The sequence below is a fragment of the Argiope bruennichi genome, chromosome 8, assembly GCF_947563725.1.
Source record: "Argiope bruennichi chromosome 8, qqArgBrue1.1, whole genome shotgun sequence".
Classification (NCBI taxonomy): Eukaryota; Metazoa; Arthropoda; class Arachnida; order Araneae; family Araneidae; genus Argiope; species Argiope bruennichi.
The window spans coordinates 35,376,565-35,402,578 of record NC_079158.1 but is presented as its reverse complement, the minus strand read 5'-3'; the positions used below and the strand labels follow the sequence as shown (position 1 = coordinate 35,402,578).

Below are 26,014 nucleotides of genomic sequence, written 5' to 3'. Positions count from 1 at the left end.
CTTCTATTCGGTGTGATCCCCTCCCCCTCCCTCCAACAGATGTCAACCGGGTCTCTTGTCAAATGTCTGCCTGGATATCCTCCCCACTGCCTCATTGGTATTTTTATACTGTCATGATGCAGAGGGTATCTCTCCTATGTATCTCTTCCCTTTTTGCTTTCCTATTGTTTTTTTTTCCATCTAAATGTTTTGAAAAATGAAAATACTATGATTCATATATCCTGCTTTGAGGGGATGTATTCACATTGCGATGTTCATTTCTGTTTTTTTCTGCAGAAAATATTTTATTTTTGCTTTATTTAATTATTGATTGATTTTTTTTTTAAATTTCTGGAAGTGTTTGTGAATTATTACAGTTGTGTAAAATCACATTTTTAATCCATTCACTGCCATTTTCGAGATATCTCGTTGGAAATTGCTGTAAAATGAAACATTTGTAAACTTTTCTGGTAGCTAAAAATATTTTCGTCTGGCTTCGGTTCAATAAATAAATTGACTTTTTTATAATTTTTTATAATATTTGTTATTTGAAATTTCAGATGTTGCAAACTTTTTTTTTGTGTGTTTGTGTGCAGCTTAAAATTATTGGAGAATTTCATACACTTCTTATTTTCAATGGCAGATCTTAAATTTCACTGCTTTTATTTTTGTGCTTGCGTGTGTGTGTGTGTGTGTGTGTGTGTATTTCATCCTATGTTAATTTTTTTTAAATTCTTATTTTGTTTTCATCTTAAATTTTCTCTTATCCAGTTAACTAGATAGAAAGCATTGATGTTTTCTTTCTTTCTTTTTCTTTTATAATATTTTTGAATATGGATTAAAATAGATTTGACGCTTATATTTAATTTCTTGTCTTTTTAATTTTCAACTATCTTGCAATTTTTTTTTATTGTAACTTCAAACCAAGGAATTGATTTTTCCTCGTAAAGAGATTAATTTATTTTAGTTGCGTTAAGTTTTTTTGGCATTAATGTGAAATATAAGAATCTTGGATTAAGTGACGATTTTGTAACATATGATCTTTGTTTTTGCTTCACATGTTTATGTTGCATATTTACCATTATGGAAAAAAAATGTAGATTAAAAGCACAAGACTATTCGCTTAACAGCATTTAAAAAGAAATGAAAATGACAATGTTAAGCTATGAAATTAAGATAATTTTTTTTAAATAATACATTTTTTTTCCCCCGTGTGCTTTTTTTTTTTTTTTTGTGTGTGTGTGTGTGTTTGTGTGTGTGTGTGTGTGTGTGTGTGTGGAAGACAATGAAGCAATATCTTCAAATATCTTTAAAAAAATATCGCAATTCTTGAGAACACGAAATTTTAAGTTTTCTAGAATGTTTTAATTAAATGATTTGCGAAATATAAAATCGTATGATTGATTGAGATTGCTTGAATTTTTAAATACAGTTAACTTACTGCTCAGTTAAAATGATTAAAAAGAACAGACGAAGTACTATATGAAATTAAATATTTTTAAGAAAATGGGATAAATTTGCTTAATTCTAATTATGATTAATAATTAATTGTTAGAATGAATTCTAATAAATGTGCTTAATTCTTTATTATGAGCTGAAAAACATTTTTATTAAAATTTTAACATTAATTCAGAGTTTTTAGGGTTAATTATGAAATTAAGGTTTGTGATTGCATCTATTTTTTTATGTCTGATTTGCGATTTATTGAATGAATAATATTCTTAATACATTCGCATGCAATAATCTGACTTGAATGCAAAATGTTTTTCTGTAAGGTGTGATTAACTTAGTAGCTATTAATTTAAGACAAGTCACTTCGATACGCTAGAGGTACTTTAGTTGTTTTTTACTTTTTTTATATGAACTTAAATTAAAAAAATTTAATATGGCTACAATCGAGATGTGTTTTTGGAAAAATGTTATAAAATTGCACAGTTGTTAACAATAATAATGTTAATTTTTGCATAAAACGAATTAAAAAACACACACCAATGAAACAGAAAGTATATCGGTTAAAATCTGATATATATACATGCATACATATTAAGGAAAAAAATTTTTTTTCAGAAGTTTCAAACTTTTAATTCAGAAGTTTATAAATGGATTTGTTCAAATTTTTTCTAACAACTTAAGAAAGTGGAGAGGGAAAAAAAATCTATATCTCTTTATACATTCTTTTAACATAAAAATTTTCATTTTTGTTCATTCTATGAATCATTAAAATAGATGTAAAATCTTAAATGAACAAATTGCTTATTCTGTTGTTCAACATCTGCGGAATATATTGAGAAAATAAACTAATTTTCAGCAAAAAAAAAAAAAAAAAAAGATTTTAATTTGTGAGCTTTTTTATTAGATATTTTTTAACAGGATTTAGAATTTGAGAAAATAGCAAGTAAAGACGTAAAACAACATTAAAACATGCTTTGTGTAGTTAAAAAAAATGAATGTAACTTTCCAAAAGATGAAAATAGAAATAGGATTTTATAAAAAAGTTAATTACGAAGATTCAATAAAAAAAAATCAATATTTACCTCAAAAATAGATTATTTGGGTCATTTGTCTGAAGAAAGGTGCGAAATAAATTCGTTTATTAAAAAGTTCAAGAACTTTATCGAGATGAATTGAAAAAGTAATTATTATTCGAACTTTATTGTAGTAAGTTCGTACAAATAACAATAATTCGCTATCATGACGTAACCTTTATTTATTTTTATTTTTATTTTTTTCATTTTCTTATTTTGCTCATTTCTTTTTGTCTAATATATTTTGTATTTGAAACTATTTTCAATCATTAAAACAATATCTTACGAAATGATGGTTAACAAGATTCGGATTATTAAATTATTAAGGTAAAGCTAGAAAAGTTTCTATAAAATACGAGCATTTGAAACTTTTTAACTTGTTATTTAATAATTTATAAAAGATAATCTAGCTATAGTTTACTCATACTAGTCTTTTGATTAATTATTAAATATAAAATATCCGCCATGAATTTTTGTTCTTTTTTCATTTATATATATATATATATATATATATATATATATATATATATATATATATAATATATATATATATATATATATATATATATATATATATATAATATATATATATATATATATATATATATATATATATATAATATATATATATAATATAAAGATTATTCACTTTAATGTGTTTCTTGAAAGTATCATAATATCATAGCAATGCAGCTTTAAATCAGGAAAATTTGATCTTTAAATTCATAACCAAAATGTTTTTTTATGAGGAGGGGGCCTAGGAAGGAGGAAAAAAAAAGTCCCTCACATTTCATTAACTTTCCCATATCTGTTTAGCTCATCTGCGTGTTCTGACGTCACTGGTGCGTCAGCAGATGTTAGGCGTGCTCTCGTTTCTATGACAACCGACTATTTCTCTTCTCTTTTCATCATTTGATCATTTAGCTGGGTGTTAGGACAGATTATGAAATCGTACACCGTAATAAAAAAAAAAAACTGATAAAAAAGTCCTAATAGTCGTTCTATCCTTTGCGTTATTTTGCATGAATTAGTAATGATGTGGGTTAATGCTTTGAAATATCAGAATTTAAATATTCTTTGAATAAAATAACTATAATTTTTTACACTTCATTGATAGTGGTATGAGCCTATAATTAATAATTTTTGAAACTTTTTGAAAAGAAAAACATAAAAATTAGTTGAAAAATAATTTTAAAATTCCTATGGTAAGCATTGAATATATTAAGATATTGCCACTGCTTTTTTAAAATGCAGTAGTTCTGTTGATTGAAAATATTTTATCGTTATAATCATATTTATATAATTATTATAAAATTTTAAAAGAAATTCAATTATCGCTTCTCTTTTTGTGTAAAAATGCAATTTTAAAATTTGTTTTAGGAAGATAATAAAAAAACGATTAAATAATTTATAAGCTGCATTATTATTCATTGCATTTTTTTCCCATTTCTTATTCATTTGTTTCTGATGTTTGCTATTTTACTTATTGATAATGCAAAGCAGAATGAATAATAATAGTCTACAAAAAATTACAGTACAGTTTACAAAAAAATTCTATTTTTTAATTTAACGAGTGTCAATAGTTTGTAATAAACGAAATTCCTTTTTGATATTTTCGTGACATTTAAATTATTTTATATCTTCCTTATATTGTACAATTACACAGTTATTAATAATCAGATTGATTGTGCAATCCCAGACATGAAATAATATGATTTCCTGAAAAACAAATTGTCATAATTTTTTCTTTTTAACATCAAGAATAAAACTTTGTCATTAATTTAATTGGAAAACTTTCGCTTTTAAACTTATTTACCTGTCAACGAAATTTAAGCTTCATGATTTTTTCTGTGATTGTTTCTAATTGATTGAAGCTTTAATAAATTAAACGAAAGAAGCAATTTGAATATCTTATCTGAAAATCTTTATCATTTATTCATTAAAATACAAAACATTTGTTGGATAATGATTTTTGAACAAGTTAATAATTACTTCATTGTTTTGATATGCAATATATATTTTTTTAAATCGTTTGGTCGAAAAGTTGATTATTAGTTCAATTATTTTGTGCACTTTTACTTTCCAAAACGAATCATTAAAATATTTTTTCATTTTAATCTTACTAACATGTTGCATTATTAAATTTTAATTATTTTAAATTGAGTAAATGTTTATTCTATTTTTTAGTCGTATTTTTATTCTAATTTTTTTCTCAGTATAAGCACTAGACTAAAATTACAAAGAAGATATTATGTTATCTGTGTATGCATAATCAATATTTATTTAACCGACTTAAAAATTAACTTTGTTAAATATTTTCACTCTTACTGTAAAAGCGTTTGTTTTGCCTTCAGGACTTTTAATACATATTTCGCCTTTTGTTCTGTTTGGAGTAGCGCTTTTCTTTTCTTTTTCTTTTTTTAATTTACTAAGCTGATAAACTTTTTCTCCTTTCAACTTAAAAAAAAAAAAAAAAAAAAAAAACCTTTTTTGAGGTTTTTCTTTGATAATTGTTTTGAGCGCGAAAGCACTTATTTTTAACTACGTAGCTTTTTACTAAAGTACCTTGGTAATTTAACAAAATTTAATTGGGTGAAATCTTTTCTTGCAATTTTTATAGCGTTGTCTTAAATGTAAATGGAAGAGATTGCATAAAAGTTTGAATTATGAGCTTTATATTGGTTAATAGCGTATAAGAAAGTTATATTTAGATTTTAATAATTAGATTATTTCTTGTAGTGAAGAAATAATTGCTTGCAACTTTTAAGCACAGAGTTTTCTTTTATTTCTTGTTAATGTTTGCTTTCAGTTTTTCATTTATTGTAAGCGATGTTATCAGATGTTCCGATAAATTTTTCGTCTAGAGTATTGTAATGGAAATTTAATTAATGAGAAAGAATTTTGCTGGATTTATATGTATGCGTTTACTTATTTCATAAATGGATTGATAGCACATGTTTAAAAGATAAAATTGTTCTTTTAAATATTTGCTATGTAGAATGAAATTCTCGATAAAAATAAAGTAATCTTTCATCATTCTTAAAGCCTTATTTATTTTCTTTGCATTTAAATGTAAAACGACGAGTACGAATGCATGATGAGATGTGGAAATGAATTAACCCTTTAAAGGGCCATTTTTTTCTAGTCATATTATGTTAAAATATTTTTAAGCTTCAAATTTGACTAAGAAAAGGGATTTGTTTAGCTTATTAGATAAATTTAATTTGATTAATTAATTAATTTGGTTAATTAATAAGTAACACATCAAGACACATCATTTTGTATGAGATAAAGAACTGAAGCATCTAAGTTTCTGACTTACTAAAAAAATTTCTCAGAACTTAAGCCAACCTACATAATTTCATACAAAGATTGATAAATTTTTGGGAAGCATACTTCCCACAGCCTTAGAAAGGGTTAAAGAAATGTGCATCCGTTAAGGAAATTATTTCAGATCATTTACAGAAAAGCAAAAATATTTTTTTTTCACTATTGAGAGGGGTTTTTTTTGTATGAAAAAATGAATATTGTATCGGAAAAAATATCTATTATGTAATAAATTCAAAACAAACTGCAGAAACTGAAGTATTTTGTGATAAAAGCTATTATTAAACCGAAACTATACCTAACTATCAGTATCATTCTTTTTGAAACAAGCAACAGAGTCAATATACGGCTAATATGTAATATAATATAATAAAGGAAGCGAATATTTATTCTTTTATAATATAAAAATCTGAATTTTTCTTACAATATACAGTAAATCGGTAAAAACGTTAATTAAGACTTCAGATAAATCTGAAAACGTGACCTTAATAAATTTTTTTGTGGTTCGCTGGATTGAACAAAAACATAAAATCATTGGGTGTATACATTGAAATTCAAAATTAGTATTTATTTTTGTATTAGTTATAAAAATGTTGTTGACAGTAATGTAGAAAGAAAAATATAACTTTCAGACTGTTAAAAGTCAACTCAGCTGGCAATTTTTCATTTTTGTAGCGCAAATTGAAATATGATCTTCGGCCAACGCCTCCAAAAATTACGTGAAATCTTTCTCTAGAAGTTATCTGCTTTCATCAATAAGTAATGGTCATTGCAGCTCGCTTTATGGTCTTGGCCACATCTGTGTTGTGTAATATAAAATGCCATTACCTGAGAACCAAAGTTATTTTGTTTCGCCTTGTTTTATTTAGTAGTTACCCTGGTGAAAGATTTTCGATTGGTAGTTTCTATTTCAGCTTTCTTAGATTTCCAAGATGGGTGTTATTTCACATTTTTCTTAGACTTTTTATTTATCATGACTTAGAAATGGCAGTCTAGAATACATTCGCTGTGCGGAAATAGGATTTCCAAGAGTAGATTTAATCAGTAAGTGCGGAATATGTTCTGAAAGTACTGCATGGAGTATTTGGAATACATTTTCAGTTAATATATTTGCCCTTTTAGTATTATCATTGCTGCTTCTAGATTTGCATCATTTTTCCTGTTTGTAATACATAATCTAGTTCATACGGAAATTATTCAATCATTAAAAATTGACCCTATCATCTGAATACTACTTTTAATTTAAGTCGAGTTGATTGAATTTAAGTCGAAAAGAGGGGAATGGAGAACGATTTAATAAGTTCTTGTCTTAAAATGTTATCTTGATAACAAAACAAATAAAGTATATCAGTATATATGTAATTTTATATTTACGATACGTTGGCATACAAGATTTTGTGTCTTGTATCACATGTGTCCTGCCAAATATTGCTAGTTGTGATCGAGAGAGAGAGAGAGAGTTAACTGTAACATTTCCCGTTGTACATCTGATGATGTTTCTAACAAAATATTTTATTACACATGGCAATGCCGTAGCATACCGTATCATTCTGCTTCTACGTTGAATGATAGATTGATTATGTAGATTTTAACACACTTCTCCTCTCTGTAGAGAGTTAAGTGTCAACTATCTTATCATTGATATATGAAGTTAGGCCACCGCCTGACATTTTTCATCAGCTCTCCCTCCCCTTATTCAAAAAAAGATTGTTCGTGCTTTCAGTTAATTCTGTTGACTCATTTCACTGTTATACTTCTTTACATTATACAAGGATTAATTTCCTACTGGCAGCTAGCTGCCTAAGGCCATTGGACTAAGAGGAGGGTAGCAGGTAGATTTGATTAACCCTTTCACCGTCCTCTCCTGTGCGCGAAAATTTCCTCTGTTTTTTGCCGCATTGGAACAAACAAAAATAAAAACTCAAACAAGTAAAGTGTTTTACAAAGTGTTTTAAACGTTTAAAAGTTTTACGTTACGGCCACCCTGCAGAAGTTTCACTTGAACGCACTAGACGCGAACAGGCGGCGAAGAGTTTAAAACGCTGTTATTAAATGTAATTGGCAAATAAATTTTCTGAAAAATATAATTTCTATGAGTTATAAAATGTTAAGACAACATTATTTTAAGCATAACAAGTCATGTTCCTATTTCTTTCATTATGTTAACTTAATTAGTACAGTGTTTATAACACAAAGCGTCTCTTTAGTACATGTTTATTACGTCTCAGTCATGAGTTATAATAAATAAAAGCATTTTCATATTCTCAAAATTGTTGAAATATAAGATTGAAGTAAATGACTAGCAAAATATTGAGTTAATGTGTTGAATTGTGAACTAAAGTTACTAGTTTATTGAAAGAGAAATTTCATAGCGTGTACTGCCGAGGATTACCTGGCGTAATAGCAACTGAGATACCGTTTTATTAAAATGCCAAAGACTTGAAAGTTTTCCACTTCGTGAGGATGAATTATATTTAAAAACAATATATTACATTTGTATATAGTTATTTAAAATGAAAGCATAGACATAAGCAAGGATTAAATTTTTCGAGAGCAACCATTTCTTGCTTGAATTACATTTGAACGAATTCTGTATAGTTTTATTTTTAAGTGATTGACAAAATAAATAGATAAATAAAAAATACTATAATTTTTACTGCCATGAGAATTTTTCAATGAATGAGAATTTTCCAATTGCCGGCACAGTTCGAACTTTCTAATATATATAAGTTGCTGTTATCTTTATGAAGTGTGTTTGCAGCAATGCTTTTTATGAAAATAAAGAAAATGAATTTTTAAAAAAATGAATCGAATACGTATTTTGAGAAAAGCTCAATAGTAAATACTACGAAATCGAATGGCTTTAATGTAAATAGAAAACGATTTTATATGATTAATTTCTAATAAAAGAACCAAAAACTTAATATGAAGCAAGAATAAACAGTATTAATTTGGAAAAGAATTGTTCTTACCATTACGAAACCAATCGAAACTCGATTATGATTACGATTCAAGCTTTGAATGTGAATTGGCCCGCTTACGTCATTCATTTCGCTGGATAATCTCGAAATTAGATTCTCAGCATTCTATTAAATGCTTATATTATTTTTATTGAAATTTTATCTTTCTGATCTTTTAGTATTTGTACTCGCATTTACGTCGTTTTTGACTTTTAAAGAAGCTTATTAAATGAAAGTAGAAAATAAAATAATTGCTATATTATTTATTTTTGTTAGTGTCGACGTTCTTTCGTTTGTTTCTTTCTTCCCCATTAATCCGTATTAAAAAAAAAAAAAACTATAATTGATTTCGTTTTCAGCAAAATTGATCTCTGGAAAGACGATACATAGTTTATTATTGTAGCAAGTTACAACGGTCTTATCCTCTTCTTGAAATAACCAAAGAAATTCTGGAGTAATTATGATAAAAGAGCACAGAAATGAAGGCAATAAAGCAGATTTCAAAGACAGAACGTTTCGAAATGTACATATAATTGCCCATTTATTATTTATTTCTGCCGCCGGTATTCATTATTTATTATATTTTTTGTATGTTTTATATGTATGTGAATGATTCTGTATTTCGAATCTAGATATCTGTAATTATTTACATTAACTTCTCAACTACTTGTATTATCTAATTATTTGTCTAATGTTTTAACGAATTCTTATTAGATTTTTTACTGGATATTAATTTGACATTGAAGCCGACTTTCATATTCTCCTGTATCTAAGCTTTACCCCAGCATTAGTTGATTTGACTTTTGCGTGGTAAATTTTCTATGGATTAATCAAAAACAACTTCTGTTAGCTGGAATTTTAACACCTATTTTATTTGATTTTCTCGATTCGCTGTGTGGAAAAAAATTATATATTTTTCTACAATAATTCTTTTCTTTTAAAATTTTGCTTGCTTACAATTTTCTTTTCTCATACAGATCCATTATGATTCAAATTACTTTGCAGTTTTCTGGATTTTTAAAAAGGTTTTCGTGTTTTCCTTTATTATATATCCCATCTGTTTTTACATTTAGATTAATTGCATTATCCACAACCGCGGGTAGTTTCCGTTTTCATTGCAAATATTTGTTTTATTCCCCTTAAGTTTTTGTGTATTATTTCAAAACATTGATAACAAAATGAATTAGTGGATATGTGTATGTGTGTACACGATTAAATTTTCAAATTAAGGACCACTGCAGTCTATATAACGCTGGCATCTTGAAGTTATTGACTCTCAAATATTTTTAAATATTTAATTCGCAATTTCATCTGTGTTTTTTTATTGCTATTATTGAATTCAAATTAATTTTATTATTTCAACAAATCTTTCACTCGAGCGTTTTTGCAATTGTTGAAGCTATGATAAAAGCATTGTTTTCCTTGGACATCAACGCCAAAGCAGAACCGTTATTAACCGTTTAACACCCTCGATTCTCTGTGTGGAAAAAAAATTATATTTTTCTACAATAATTCTTTTATTTTATTTATTATTTTTTTTAATTTTGCTTGCTTACATTTTTCTGTCTCATACAGATCCATTATAATTCAAATTACTTTGCAGTTTTCTGGATTTTTAAGGGTTTTCATGTTTTGCCTTATTATATATCCCATCTATTTTTACATTTAGATTAATTGCATTATCCACAACCGCTGGTTGTTTTCGTTTCCATTGCAAATATTTGTTTTATTCCCCTCAAGTTTTTGTGTATTATTTCAAAACATTGAGTACGAGTTCGTGCAATTTTTGTTTTAGTTGATGTCTTACGGCATCTAATATATAAAAATGAATATTTGTTCGTATTTTATGCACTGTCGTACCGTTTATCCGTTTGCGATAAAGCTTTGCCAACTTATTGTTTAAACTTGCGTGAATGTTATAGGCATTACAATTATTATATCGAAAGAAAAAAAAAATAAGAATAAATATTATTTAAACTTCTCCTTTATATATCATTCAAATTCAGTAAATGTATTCATTGTCGAAAGAAAATAAATGTCATTCTTTCTATCTTTCCTAATTAAACAAGATAGCTATTTCAAATTTCAAACGATATTTCCAAAATTATTTCTTCTGCTGCAGCAACGCGCCGGTAACAATTAATGCTGTTAAAAAATTCTCTAAAATATTTCTGATGGCTAAAATTTCTAATGTTTATTCTGTTTATATCTTTCAGCATATAAAAAATGAACACGTAATAGCAATCACATTTGCAGTAATTCAAATTTAAAAATAATAAATATGTCACTCGGGATACCTATTTTAAAAGTATAATATTTTAGCGATTTGTTTATACTTAAAAAAAGTGTTAAATATCCTGAATGCTTTTGAGTCATCGGTAAAGGTTTATGAAAGCATTCTAAATTTTTGTTCCACAAAATACTTTATAGAAAGCTGCTTTTTTTAAATTATCGTTTTAGATCTGAGTGCCTTCAAGCAAAATTTGAAAAGAACTTTTAAAAAAAATTGTTTGAAAGGAACCACTCAACCTTTAACAGTCTGAATAATAAAACATATCCACCGAATCATCATCATTCACTCTGTTTTCCCCCCTGAAGGCCTCGCTGATGTAATTAGAAGACCTCAGAGACCTTTCATAGTAAATGCGAAATTTATTTTCTGTCGGCGACCGACATTTTTCATATCGCTTAAGTATTCCAATAACCGCAAATAGATGAAGCGTTGGAATTCTATACAAACGCTTCGAAAAACCCCTATTCTATTTTTCGAGGTCTGCCTTACCAGAGCAACATCGACGAATGAAATGCAAATGTTGCCGAGAGAAATTTCCATAATTCGCGTGTGAACCTTAATGACGTTGTGGGGAGAGGCGGAAAATTGGATTGAGGCTGCTACATTGAAAAAAATAAGAAAAAGAAGAGGTAGTAGAAGGGAAGGATTTTTTTAAAAAAAGCGTTCTTATGATATGTTTGGGGGGTATTATGAGCTGCATCATTAATGTAATTTGATACTTCTCAGACTGATTTTTTTAAAATGATTTCTTGAAATTAACGTAGGATTTTATCAGAGGTCTTTTTTTATTTTTTAATTAGATTTCATTTTGTTCGACTCCAAATTAGTATTTTCTTATTCTTTCCCTTCCATTTTTCTTTTTTATACGCAGATGTACGTTTCGAATAGTTTTTGAATTGGAATTTAAAAAAAAAAAATGTATATAATGTTGAGTTTTCACAACCGTGGTTTATTGTATTTAGAATTGTTGTTAGTTGCTTGTCAAGAAATGGTACTGTGGATATGCTCGAGTTCAATGGTAAATTTAATATTGATAACAAAATGAATTAATGGATATGTGTATGAATGTACATGATTAAGATTTTCAAATTAAGGACCACTGCAGTCTATATAACGCTGGCATCGTGAAGTTATTGAATCTGAAATATTTTAAAATATTTCATTCGCAATTTCATCTGTGTTTTTTATTGCTATTATTGAATTCAAATTAATTTTATTATTTCAATAAATCTTTCACTCGCGCGTTTTTGCAGTTGTTGAAGCTATGATAAAAGCATTGTTTTGGACATCAATGTCAAAGCAGAACCGTTATTTTCGCTTATATTTCATAGCATATGCATTTATTGCTTATTAATCATTAAAATGCATTAAAATCGAAGAAAGTATCTGTAATCGCCAATGTCCAGCACGAAAATTTGACTATTCTCCATTTTTGACCTCCTTGATAGTTCAAAAACGCTTTGAACTAAGCGGATTAAATTTTGTTTATGGCGTTTTTTTGTATTTGTAGATTTCTATCTATTCTATTGAACGAAATCCATTCTGAAGAAAATTGTTTGCCCAACTGTCCGATTATAAGTTAACGCGATGACAATAAAATGAAGAATGCGAGGTGGAAAAATTTCGATCATAGATTAAACATCCAAAACGTAGATATGTATCAGATTTAGAAATTTAGAACCACATTCGTCAAGGTATTGATTGTCTTTCGACCTGTTCTTTCACAAGCGTCTACATAAATGCTATTACTCAAAAATTCAATGACTAATATATATGCAATTTTGTGACTATAATTATATAGTTCTGTCTCAAATTTTAATTTTAATCGACTGAAACAAAGCGTCCAAAATAAACTTTCAATTTTTATGGGATTTGTGTATTAGCTACATTAACTCAATGAAAAAAAAAAAATGTAGAAATAAAAAAGGTCTGTTGTAGTGCTACACTTCAAAAAAAAAAAGGAGGGGGGGGGCGATTAGACACTACTTTCGAGTATATTTCGGGAGTATTTCCAGACGGCCATGGTTAGGTGTCGTCTGTATAATATAATTATTGTTTAAAATATGAGAAAAGGGACTTCAACCGAAACGAATAACTTTTTCCATGTTTTTCAATATAAATATTAATTTCTTTATTCTTAAATAGAAACTTATTCATGTTTAATTATCATAAATCTGAGAAAGAACGAACAAATTTTGCATCAACTTTTAATTCGAATCTGGAGGACAGCAAACTTGATTTGAAATCAAGAAACTATTGTTTTTTTTTTTTCTTCCAAATTAAAATTCTCTACACTTAGTTTAAAAAAATACATTATTCGATAAAATGTACATTTTATGGAATGCTGTAAGGGAACTGTAAAATATATCTATTTCTATGTGTTAGAAACAAATACTATTGCTTACTTATACTTATATTTTTTGTATTGTCCTTTGTTTATATTAACTTGATTGCAATTGATTAATTCCTGTCTTACGTTTTCTTCTGAATTTTCCTATTTTATAATTTTTATTTTTTTGATGTTCAATTTCCCCAAAAATTTTTGAATAAAAAATCACGAATAGAAAATTTTCCATCAAGAGAAAGGAACGAACCGGGCTGTTCAAAGCTATGTTTTTTTTGCAGCTGTTGTTGCTCTTTCAAGCCATTAATTGAGCAGTTATTCATCACAAAGGCAGAGACAATTAGCTCTTGTCCATTTTTTTCACCATCCTGTCACTTACCGTAATTGAAACGCGGTATAATGAACCCACGGCAGCTGTCACATCACCGACCAGGAAACGACCTCTAGTGTCATCTCGCCAAATGATCATTGTTATCATTTTTAGGCGCGGTTTTTGAAGAACTTTCTTTTCACCCTGCTTGTTTGTATCCGTAAACAAGTGTTTGTTCCTGTTATTGTCATAATCATTGGCGTTATCAGCTATTTGCGAAGTTTTTCACTATCTTTCTTACTTTCTCCTGTATTAAGTATAGGAAAAATATTATAATCGCCAAAAAATTCAAATTCGATATTTTGGCGAATTTCCACATTTTTGGTCTCCCTGAGCTCGAAAAACACATTTTTAAGAAAATGTCTGTCTGTAACAAAGACAAACATTTTGAGCTATATCGATGAAATTTGGAATACGGTCTTAAAACCAAATTTGAATTTTTCTATCAAATTTTAAGCAAATTCCATTCAGTGGAAGTTTGTTTGGCTGGCTGTTCGTATACAAGTTAATACGTTAACTACAAAACGAAAAGAGCTAGATGGGTGAAATTCGATACACGAGTTTTATATTTGTAGTGTAAGACCTATCAAATTTCGTGCCAAATCCTATAAGGGGTTAATCATCTGTCAATCCTCTACTTTCAGAAACATGTAAACGTGAAAACTGAAAAATGTGAAGATCAAATATATCAAATTTGATATGATATTTTGTGACCTTAAGTGTAGTTCTATGTCAAATTTTTGTTTCAATCGGTTGGGAAAAACGCTTCTAAAATACAAGTTCTCTTTTTGTATGCTATTAACCGCATTTCTGGAATTGATTGTCAAAATCTCGTCAGGTACACGATAGATTCAATTAAAATCTTAATTCATTAACCTAACAATTCTAAATGCACAACCAAGTAAAATAGGTACTAGCTAATATATTTTTGCTTTTTGGATATTAATGATTTTGATTTCTTATCATCATTTTTTTTAATGTTAAAAAGTATAACTTTTGCACTGTTGTAGTAAAGCTTTTAAATTGTTCTGTTGTGCACTAGAAATCGAAAACCTTGGTCTTAAAAAAATTATCTAAATATATGTGAAATCTTCAAATTATGTATAATTTCCTATATTTAGTTTTCAAGTTCATTCCTATTTTAAAGATATTAACCAAAATAATCTATTTTATATCAAACAACGAAGCCTATAGAAAAAGCTAAGAATAAACGATTTATCCTTTTCTGTTGCTTAGAGTTTCTCTAAGTCAATACTCTTATACAAGAAACAGATATTTAATAGTAATTAAGTGGTTTTCTTTTCCCTCTTTGCAAATACTTTTCTTTTCATTTTGCCTGTATAAAAATATGCCACTTCCGTGTTCGCCTGCAATTTACTTCCGCAAAATGTAGGAAATAATAATGCAGTGTCTGTTTTCTCTAAGACACCGGCATGTTGTTTTAATATTTTGCTTTTTGTTGACTTTTTACTCGGCCTTGTGTATCCAATAGGTCGCGGCATTTTTGGGGTCATCTGAAGTTGCTTTTTTACTATGTGGTAAATTAAATTACTTGCCTTTAATATCTTCCGTTTTCGTCTACAGATAATAAGTCATTTGTTTTAATTTCAGAAATAATAATAATACTGTTTACTTAAATTTTTCACTTTTGATTTATAAAGTGTTCGAATCACTCCCATATGTTTGATTTGTTTAATTGCTGTGTTAATAAAATTCCGTTCGCAAGGCAAATGAATTTCATTTTAACACGATCAAATACGACAAAATGTGAGGGAATAAAAACAACTCTAATTTCATATTACATGAATTCTTGTCTAAATTATATGTATGAAAATGTTTGGTAAAGATTTGAAACAGTTTTAATCATAGATCCCATTCTGGGAAATGAATTAGGAAAGAAGGGGGGGGGACCTGTGATATCGGATTAATTAAGATAACAATTGTAGATATACCACCAGCATTGTTGAAGTAGTAATTCTTTAGAATAAAAATAAAACAATTGGAACCGATTTCATATTTTGACGTAGATATTTCGGCAAAGCATGATTGAAAAATTCCGTGTTGCATCAGACCAAAATTTTTACTGAATAATTTTTTTTTTTTTTTTTAATGCAATGACGTAGTTTTGGTTTGATTTTGCTTTGCATACTCGAACCAAAACTGAGTAGTGAACTTGAAGTTTTTAATAACGCTAAGCGTCATGTCACTCACCGATGATTGACAAGAGAATTCAGTTGAACTACGTTAATCACCATTCATGTAATTTTTTCCGCCATTTTTTTTTCTTCTTTTTTTTCCCGATTTATTAGTAAATTGCTACCTATTAAATTAATCCTCCCTTTAAATTAGCACAACCACTTACTAAATAATCTCATTGCCATGCCATTACTCTATCAACCTATTATGACCGGAGATTAAGAACCTTGAGTTCAAGCACTCCGTGACACTCCCCTCAAGTCGTCAAATCGACAAAACTTTTCGTTCTGGTTCCGTTAGTTATTTGTGACTGTTCGTATACTTTTCGTTCAGATAACTTAAATCACTGATGACTGATAGTATATTTTTGATTCAAGCCATGTCAATCACTTTTGGGTTGTGATATTAACAAGTTATATTTTGATATTAATAACTTTTAAATAGTATTATAAAAAAGTGCCTACATATTACTTATTGCGAAAACAAATTTAAACAGTATTACTAAGTGGTGGGAAATGCATACTAGAAGTATATCTAAAGTATTACATGTAAAAATCTTTCGCTTGCATATCGGTAATATTGGATATTGTGGCTTAAATCGAAAGGATGCCGAAATGGACTAGACGTTTAACGTTTTCAAATGGTGGTTGATTGCCATTTGAATAAATGATAGTCATTGATTTTATTATGAATAAGAATTTACGCATGTTCATCACTTTTTTACTATCGGTCTATTTTCATTCTTCGTTTAAAAAATTGTATAATTTTGTTTTTTTATGTCTTATGATTTGTTACTCTGTTTTCAAACTGAAATGTGAATTCGAAGTGGGCAACAGTTTACACGAATTGTTGTGAAACTCGTGAATCCTATTTTGCTGTATAAATCGAAAGCTGTATCGAGTAATTATACTAATTGTAACAGATTTGTTATTTATATTCTGAAATTAATCTTGTACTTTTTGATGACTTATGAGAAACAGAGTTTTAATTTTTAAAAACTTTATAGAGAAGTTTATTATAAGCACTTTTTTAATAAAATGACTTTTTTTCTTTTTCTTTATTGATTATGCTTTCCGGTTTCCTTTATCTTTCTTATTAAATATTTGCCTTTTTCCTTAACCAAAGCTCTTAGACTTACACCGGAACGATATTAGTTGCAGTGAATCCATATAAAGAATTGCCTATCTATGAAACTGTAAGTATGCATTTATGTTATTCAATATCGTATCATTTATTACGCCAGTTGAGATATTTGAATTTATAGGGGCCGCGGTGGCCTGGTGATAAGACCTCGGCTTATGAACCGTAGGGTTTCAGGTTCGCGACCCGATTCCACCGAAGAAACGCCGTGTAAGAGGGTCTGCTGCACGATAACTCCGTCAGGGCCAAACGCTTTCCCGTTGGTGTGGTGTGGTGTGGTGTGGAGAGGGTGGTGCCAGCTCAGGTGTCTTCCTACCAGGCAGTTCAAAATTATGAGGTCCATCCCCAAATAGCCCTAGTGTTGCTTTAAACAAGACGTTAATATAACTCAAACTATATATAAAAAAAAAAGCATTTATAAAAAGAGTATCTTCTTTTGTCGTTTTTCTGTTTACTTAAATATTTTTTTTATTAAAATTTGGTTTGAAATATCATAGATATTCTGGATTTCTTTTACAATGCGGCATTGTATGGTAGAATGTTATTGCATTCCATTCAGAACCTTTGAGCCATATTTTAGCCGCGGTTGAAAATTGCTTTTAACCTTAATCCTTTAGATTTTTAGGGTTATAAATTCCGAGTTGAATATAAAAATATTTGAGATTGCTTGTTAATTTAACCCTTTGCGGTCATATTCTGTGCTCAACCACGAAGAGCTTTTTTATCGTTCCAATCATATGTCTGGTCTCGGACCCATAGTAAAGAACCATACTGATCTTAAATTATATGAATTTAATAAGCTTCAGAGCTATGTAGAATTTGAAATAATATTTTATAAATTGTGCTTAAATGTAATCATCATTTTCGCTTCTTAATAGATTTTTAAATAATACTCTTAAAATAGTTGAAAGAAAGTTCGATGTATCGAGAAATTGAAGGTAGCAGTGACGAATTTAATTTTTTCTTTGAATATTGACTTTAAATTATATATGCTTATTATATGTATACTTTTCATATTTATATGGAATATGCTAGCTGCTAGCTGAAAAATATTTATACTTGGGACTTTGATATTGATGAAATTGCGACGAAACGACGACTTGCGCAATTAGAAATTTTCATCGATAGTGAAGTAGAAGAAAATTAACGTAATTTAAATCTGCAAATCTGATTAACAATATTCCTATTTATAAACACTTGATAGACCGCAAGGAATTAATTTTCGAATTTTATTTTGTGAGGCCTCTCTTCCGTTATTAATAAATGCAATTAAGACTCCAATAAAGTCTGCGAATCATGTAAAGAGCCTTACTGATAGAGTAAATTGTCTATCTTTTCTGGATATCAAGAAACTTGTTACCTTTATAAGCTATTGCTTCCTTGATCAGAAGATTCTGAGTGCGAAAAACACATCTCTTGGGAACTGCCTTGTAAGCATAGTGTATGTCAAATCTGAATATACTGGTGTCTATTCTAATGATAGATTAATAACCATTTCTAAACCATTAGAGAAATGCATGCATTTTCAAAACGAGGAAGTTCTTTAAGTGAAGTGAATTATTATTTATGGTCTGGAACTTCATAAATGATATTAAAAAAAATGGTCCTCTTTTTTAAAAAAAAAAAACTAATTTAGTCATTTCTTTTGGTCATATTTAGTAAAATAATCGTGAGCATTCATTTTTCATTAAGAAAAGTCTCACTGAAGCTTTAAATTTCATTGTTTTAGGATATTTCAATGACAGCCTTGGAAAATGAAATGAAAGCCTTGTAAAACATCATAATTTAATAGTAGAGGCGATAGTTGAAATTTTTTGAAATAAGAAAATTCAAAACCCCATAAGTCTCTTATTCGTATAAGTATAGATTTTTAATATTAATGTATTAGATATATTTTATTAAATATGATTAAAAAGACGGAAAATTGCGTAAAAACTTAAACAAAAAAAAATTTATGGTTTTTATAACAATATATTTATTATCTCGATTAACATGAAGAATAATTTTCATGTTATTCCAGCATTCTTCATTTAAAGCACTTTTCCATTTAGGCTTATATTACCGATCTTTAAGGGTTTAAGAATTTGCTATTAGTTCATGATTTAAAATAACCACCTGTATATTCTAAGTAAAGGGGAAAAAAAAAAAAAAAAAAAAAAAAAACTTGCTTAAATGTCGTTATAGCTTATCCGAAATATATTTTCACCCACAACGATAAATAGTCTTGGCTGGAAAACCCGATTTACTTGGGTCTGCCATATACTCAGATCTGCCGAGCATTAAATCTTTCGTTGATTGATCACTCGGCAGTTAGTGCGGTGTGAAATGTTTAGTAAAGGTTGATTAAATATGGCTTTTGTCATCGAGTTACGATTCAGAATTAGGAGATGAACTTCCCAAATGATTTGTATTAAATTGCAAGAAGAGACTTAATCTAAATTATTTCAAATCGAAAATAGTTTAGATCAGCTGTTCCCGATTTTTTTAGGTTTAATGGTCACCTAATGTGAAAATACTTTGAGACCCACTAATTATATATAGAAAAAAATTAATGCACACATATATTACATGCACGTATATGTCAATAATCAGTAATGCTTACTTTAAAACGAATTAAAATATATTATTAATAAAACAATATAAAAATTTATTTATAAAGCAATATAACAAATTTATTAATCAATATAACAAATTTATTAATAAATCAATATAACAAATTTATTAATAAATCAATATAACAAATTTATTAATAAAACAATATAACAGCATTTATTAATAAACATTTATTATTAGCATTTATTAATAAACATTTATTATTAGCATTTATTAATAAACATTTATTATTAGCATTTATTAATAAACATTTATTATTAGCATTTATTAATAAACATTTATTATTAGCATTTATTAATAAACATTTATTATTAGCATTTATTAATAAACATTTATTATTAGCATTTATTAATAAACATTTATTATTAGCATTTATTAATAAACATTTATTATTAGCATTTATTAATAAACATTTATTATTAGCATTTATTAATAAACATTTATTATTAGCATTTATTAATAAACATTTATTATTAGCATTTATTAATAAACATTTATTATTAGCATTTATTAATAAACATTTATTATTAGCATTTATTAATAAACATTTATTATTAGCATTTATTATTTAACATTTATTAATAAAACAATATAACAAATTATGTTGTTAATAAATTAATAAAACAATATAACAAATTATGTTGTTAATAAATTAATAAAACAAAATAACAAATAGAAAATGTTATTACTTAACTGTCACAATATAAGAGTCTGTCACATGAAAGATCAATTAATGAGTTTTCTTCATTTGGTGAAGACACTTCCCTGACTTGGATTCTGGATTAACTCCGTGGCCCAATAATACGTTACCCGAAAACCATAAATTGACAACTGGAGGTTAAGGCCAATGAATAAATTTTATAACCAAAATAAGGGGGAGGGGAAAGGAAGCAAATGTCTAGACGTCACACTGCTAAGGAGTGAAAAGAAAAGAAAAAATCTTCTTGAGAAGCAAAGCAAAAAACAGAATGCTTATCAGGCGGAAAATATTAACGATGTGGAGAAGAAAAAGCAATATATATCTATGCATTCAGACCCTGTGATGGTTTTCGAGGATAACTAATGACAAAAGCTGTTTATGCTGGATATCAATTTTCTGGCTGTTGGCATATTTTTGAAAGAAAACGTTTAAAGAGTTGCGTTCCTTTCTGCTTCGTGGGATATGTGCTCTGTCCACAAAAAAGCCGTATTATGTGAAATTTTAATAAATAGTTTGAAATTTTGATCGATTGCATTCATTTTTATAATATTCAAGAATTTTCATTTATTAAGAACATCCCCTCCTCTCTATTCAGAATTGTTTTTCTTTCTTAATATAGAAAACATGTTATTACTTTTTTTTCACTATTACTTATTTTCTTTATTACACGTAACTTACATTTTTTCTAAAAAAAATTACAATGTTTTTCTTTTAAACGCAGTATTAAATTTGCGCAGCTTTTATTTTCTAGTTGATATTAAAACATTTTAATATTCGCAAAATTTAATTATAGCTTGATTTTAATTAAGTTTTGATTCCATATGAAAGATAACTAATGACATGATGTGCGAATGATTCCATATACAAAGACGTGTAATAGTTTCACGAGGGTGGTAATATAATTCAGTTACAAATATTCCCTTAATATTTGTAACTGTGAATTAGGAAATATATTTAGAGCTAAAAAGTAGAAAATAATAAATATTTTAAAAACATGCTTTTTTTTTTATCATTCAAAAAAGTAGATTTTTTCCCCCCGTCAAAAACAAACCGTAAAATAGCGAAGTGCTAATTAACAAATTACGCCATATTGAATGATATACGAAAGAAAATTTCTTAATATTAATAAAAAGATATATTAATGAATGGAATTAAGACTTAGAAATTATGTCCTGTTTCTTGTTAAACATTGCAGGATCGTGCCAGCTATCAAAAAACTCGCCAAAAATCCGCCATCTTGTAAGGCTATAAGAAATGGTAATAAACGTATTTTAAGGTTTGTATAAAAGTTATTGACCATTTCTCACCACATTTGGCGACAAATCGTAAAAATAAAAGTCACCATTGGCGGCCGAATATTATTCTCAAATGGAGCTTCGATGGAACTTCATAGCTGCAATTTACTTAGAATATTTCTGTTTAAGAAATGTTTATAAAAATTTTTCTTCATCTTTTTAACTGATTGTTTTTTTTTATATGTGTTTTATTGCGATGGTATAATGGTACTTTGTTTTTAGAATTGGGTTCTTCAGTACAGCGGCAAAAAAATTGGCCAGCAAGATCCTCATGTGTTTGCTATAGCTGAAGCTGCATACAATAGTCTTCAAACATTAGATGCAAATCAAGCCTGTGTCATTAGTGGTGAAAGTGGTGCAGGAAAGGTAGAGACTTCTAAAAATTTAAATTAAGCAATTGAAATATTAGATTTTAAAAATTATATTTTAGTTGTTTGGTACAGTTTACCTTTTAATTATTACTTCAAGGTATGCATTTAAAAAAAATTCTTCTTGAAGTTGCATTTTTTAAGTGTATTTTCAATTATTTTTTAACGAATTTATCTGTGAATAACCATGCTTATACAATGAAATTACAGATATTAAATTTAGCTATTTATTTATTTTTCATTTATAATTTATTTCAGACGGAAACTACTAAATTCATTCTCCAGTATTTGTGTACAGTCACAACAAATATCTCAACGTGGATTGAGCAACAAATTCTTGAAGCAAACACAATATTAGAAGCTTTTGGTAATTGTTTTTTTCTTTCAACCCTCCTTTTCTCCTAATTTTGTTCGTGAGGGAAAGAAATTATTCATATTTAATTAATTTCTGTTATATAATTATTTTATGACCTGTTTATTTAATTTAGTTGATTCTAAATGTCTACTAGAGTCATGTTTTGGACTATAGTTAATAAGTAGTTCATTTAGTTGACTTATACTTTTAAAAGGAGGTGAAACTGTGTGTGTTGTCAGAAATCTATTGCGCTTACAGCCATAGATTTTGACACATTGGTAATTTTAATAGTGATTCAGTGTATCTTAAAATCCTGAATATTAAAATTCAATGTAGAATTTTTTTAAGTGCAATGTTTGTTTTGAGTTAAGACTTGAATGCACGATACCAAATTTTCATCAATATCGTCGTATTTTCGCTAAACGTAAAAAAAAAACATACATTTCTATTTAATCTTTTGAATAATTTTTTGTGTGGATTTATCCGCATTAACAATTTTTATTATATTAAAAAATATTGATACCCCATCGGATATAACAACCAATGGGCGTTCTAATGAAAACTTTTTTAAATCTCGAACGTAATTGGCTAAGTTTTTTTTAAAAAAACTTTTTTTAAATTGTCGCTTTACACGAAAATTTTTAACAGTTCAAATTTAAATTCTAGCAGCTGGCATTCTCATTTCTTCTCCCCTCCCCCTCCTCCAATTTTTTGTGTGGCTATTATTGTTTAAAAGCAGGAAGTGTCAAAATCTTTTTTTAAAAATTGGTTGTTAATTGTTTCACTGAATTCAAAGAATTTCATCGTAGTTTTACCGAATGGAGGAAAGATTTTCTTTCTTTTATATAAGGGTTACAAAATACAATGTCCTTCTATATGTGAATCATGGGATAGAACTGCTATAACATAAATACGAGATCAAGCATGGATTTATATTACAAGAGAGGGAAAAGTGTTTTAATAGCTAAGGCTTTCATGAGCATTGTCAAGCTTTATGACATACTTTTAGTTATAGATCGCATGCTGCTAGTAGAGAAATGGTAAATAGTTTTCCTCTGCCAAACTAAACACTTAAGAATGTCGCCAATTGCCATCTGAAAGAATTATTTAATTCTTGTGGGCTCTTTAATTAAAAATCGACAAAGTAAACTAGATTTTTTTTAAAAATAATAATAATAAAATGCATATTACGTCCTCGGATTTACTTGGCGATTTTCAGATTACTTTAAAATATGCAAGTCGAGCTTCCAATCGCCAAGTTGGCGACGGTGTGTATTTTTTATGATATACTGAGGGGGCCTTAAAAAAAACAAGTAGCGAAAATAATTTAAATGTATCATATTTACATAATGTGATTTCAAATTGATCGATCTGGAAAATTTATATCTCTGCCCCTTTTCCTCTCTTCTATTTGAGATGAGTTTTATATGAATTGCATAACAATTACATTTGATTTTTTCTTTTGTAATGGTTTTTTCCCCCCTCTTTGAAATCCTTTAACATTTCATTCTCCGTTTTTTAACATTTTATGCGGCTTAGAGAAATTAATCTTAAATTCAAAATTTATATATAAATTATAATTTTTTATGTGTATGAAGTATAAAAGAAAAAGTTTAAATACTTTATTTTTAAAGCGAATTTATTATATTAGCAATGCTCCTTATTTTTAAAGACACGTTTTCAATTTATTTATTTGTGATTCTGTTTTTTTACAGGCAATGCAAAAACTGTTCGAAATGACAATTCCAGTAGATTTGGCAAATTCATCCAAGTGTGCTTTGATTCAAGGTATCAAATTAAAGGCTGCATTATTCAAGACTACCTTCTGGAACAATCTCGCATCACTTTCCAGTCTAAGGGGGAGCGAAATTACCATGTTTTCTACCAACTCGTTGCTGGTGCGCAACGGAACAGGGACTTGAGAGAACAGTTCATGATTGGAACTGCCGAATCTTACACATACCTTAACCAAAGCAACTGTTTCAAAATCGAGGGCGTCGAAGATGCATCGATGTTTGATGCTCTGAGACTCGCCATGTCTGTATTAAACGTGCCCACCGAAATGTGTGATGGTATATTTAGTGTACTTAGTTCCATCCTTTGGCTTGGAAATCTGAATTTTCAAGATGTGGATGGAGAGAGGTGCAGTTTAACGTCAGAAGATGAGGAAATTATCATGACCGTTGCCACTCTTCTTGGTTTGATGCCAGATGAGCTAACTCAGGTTTCCCTCCAGCGTCAGATTAACGTCCGGGGCAACGTCACGGAAATTCCTCTCAAAATAAGTGAAGTAAGTTTTGGTTGAAAAGTTTCAAATATACGTAAAGATGGCTTTTGGTCTTATCTGTGACCAAATGTTTTGTGTCTTTCTGTTAATTAGATCAGAGACTGGTTATTTTGTGTCCTCAGATATGAGGCCCAACTTTTAATCGTTTATCAACTTAATAAACGTTTTGATGATTAATTTTAGATTTTCTTTAAACTACCAAAATTAAATAACAGAAACAGTTTGTAAGAAAAAAAAAGTTTTAACGGATTCGCTTTTAGTGGGTGTATGATGACATAGTCAGCAGACCCTCAATAACACGAAGAAACGAATACACAGACGACAAAACACATTCGAGCTTTACACAAGCACTTACAACAAACAGCAGCCCACAAGTAGTAATTGATTGTAAAAAACCGCAACAGCACACATAGCGGCCAGAGACAGAACTCAGCAGGAGGAGGGAATCTTCTTAGCTATTTATTAAGATCTGTCCAAACGTCTGTTATTATCCACTGTTCCTTCACTTTAGCTGTACCCAACTGCCGACTCGCTATTATACGACTGGCTACTCAACACACGACTCCATGTTGCTTTAATACTTATCTCCAAGATTCGGCGCACGGTTCAATCCACTAATCACTTGAGCTCCACTCAACGCTTGCGCTTCGCTTGACTGATTCAACTAATTCGTCGTTGACTTACTATACGTTTGACTTCGCATTGGGCAACCGGCCTTTTATAGCTTCCGAAGTAGAGCAGAGAAGGTTCTCGAAGAATCGAGCATAATTCCCCCTCTTTTGGTTCTATGAATAAAATTCCAGAAAAGTCTAGCAACACCCATTTTGTTGCCAGAGCCCTAGGATCATTGATTCGGCTCCGATCTGCAACTAATAGAATTATTCTTAAAACTATCTTTCCTATGATGGAATTATCTGTGTTGGGAAGCAACATGACAGATTCGTAACAGTATGCAATGTGCAGATAAATCTAAAACAATTATATAATGCAAAGAAAATTGGAAATTCACGAGAATATTCAGGAAATAAAACAGCAATTTATAATTTGTGGAGAGGTAAAAACGGCCATAAGAATTTGATTGGAATTTCATTTATGAAACCTTAGTATACGAATCAACTTCTCACTGTAATACTTTTGTGTCATCCTTTGCATGTATTCTTTTATATATCAGATTATCCAGAAGATATAAGGTAAAGCATGCCACTCTCGCATAAGAAGTATATTAATAAGATTGCTTCTTGCTGAGCAATGTTTTGGTGAGA

The 26,014-nt window shown here is 28.6% G+C and overlaps 1 protein-coding gene across 4 annotated transcripts in view; it reads left to right on the top strand.

Moving 5' to 3' along the window:
- The window catches only part of LOC129980990 (unconventional myosin-X-like), a 197,687-nt gene that overhangs the window by 126,900 nt on the left and 44,773 nt on the right, over positions 1-26,014 (top strand). For all 4 annotated transcript variants that reach the window (XM_056091564.1, XM_056091563.1, XM_056091562.1 and 1 more), the window contains exons 3-6: positions 17,127-17,189; positions 21,965-22,108; positions 22,369-22,477; positions 24,181-24,755. In XM_056091564.1, coding sequence (XP_055947539.1) covers positions 17,127-17,189; positions 21,965-22,108; positions 22,369-22,477; positions 24,181-24,755 — 891 coding nt within the window. The remainder of the gene's footprint in view (positions 1-17,126; positions 17,190-21,964; positions 22,109-22,368; positions 22,478-24,180; positions 24,756-26,014) is intronic.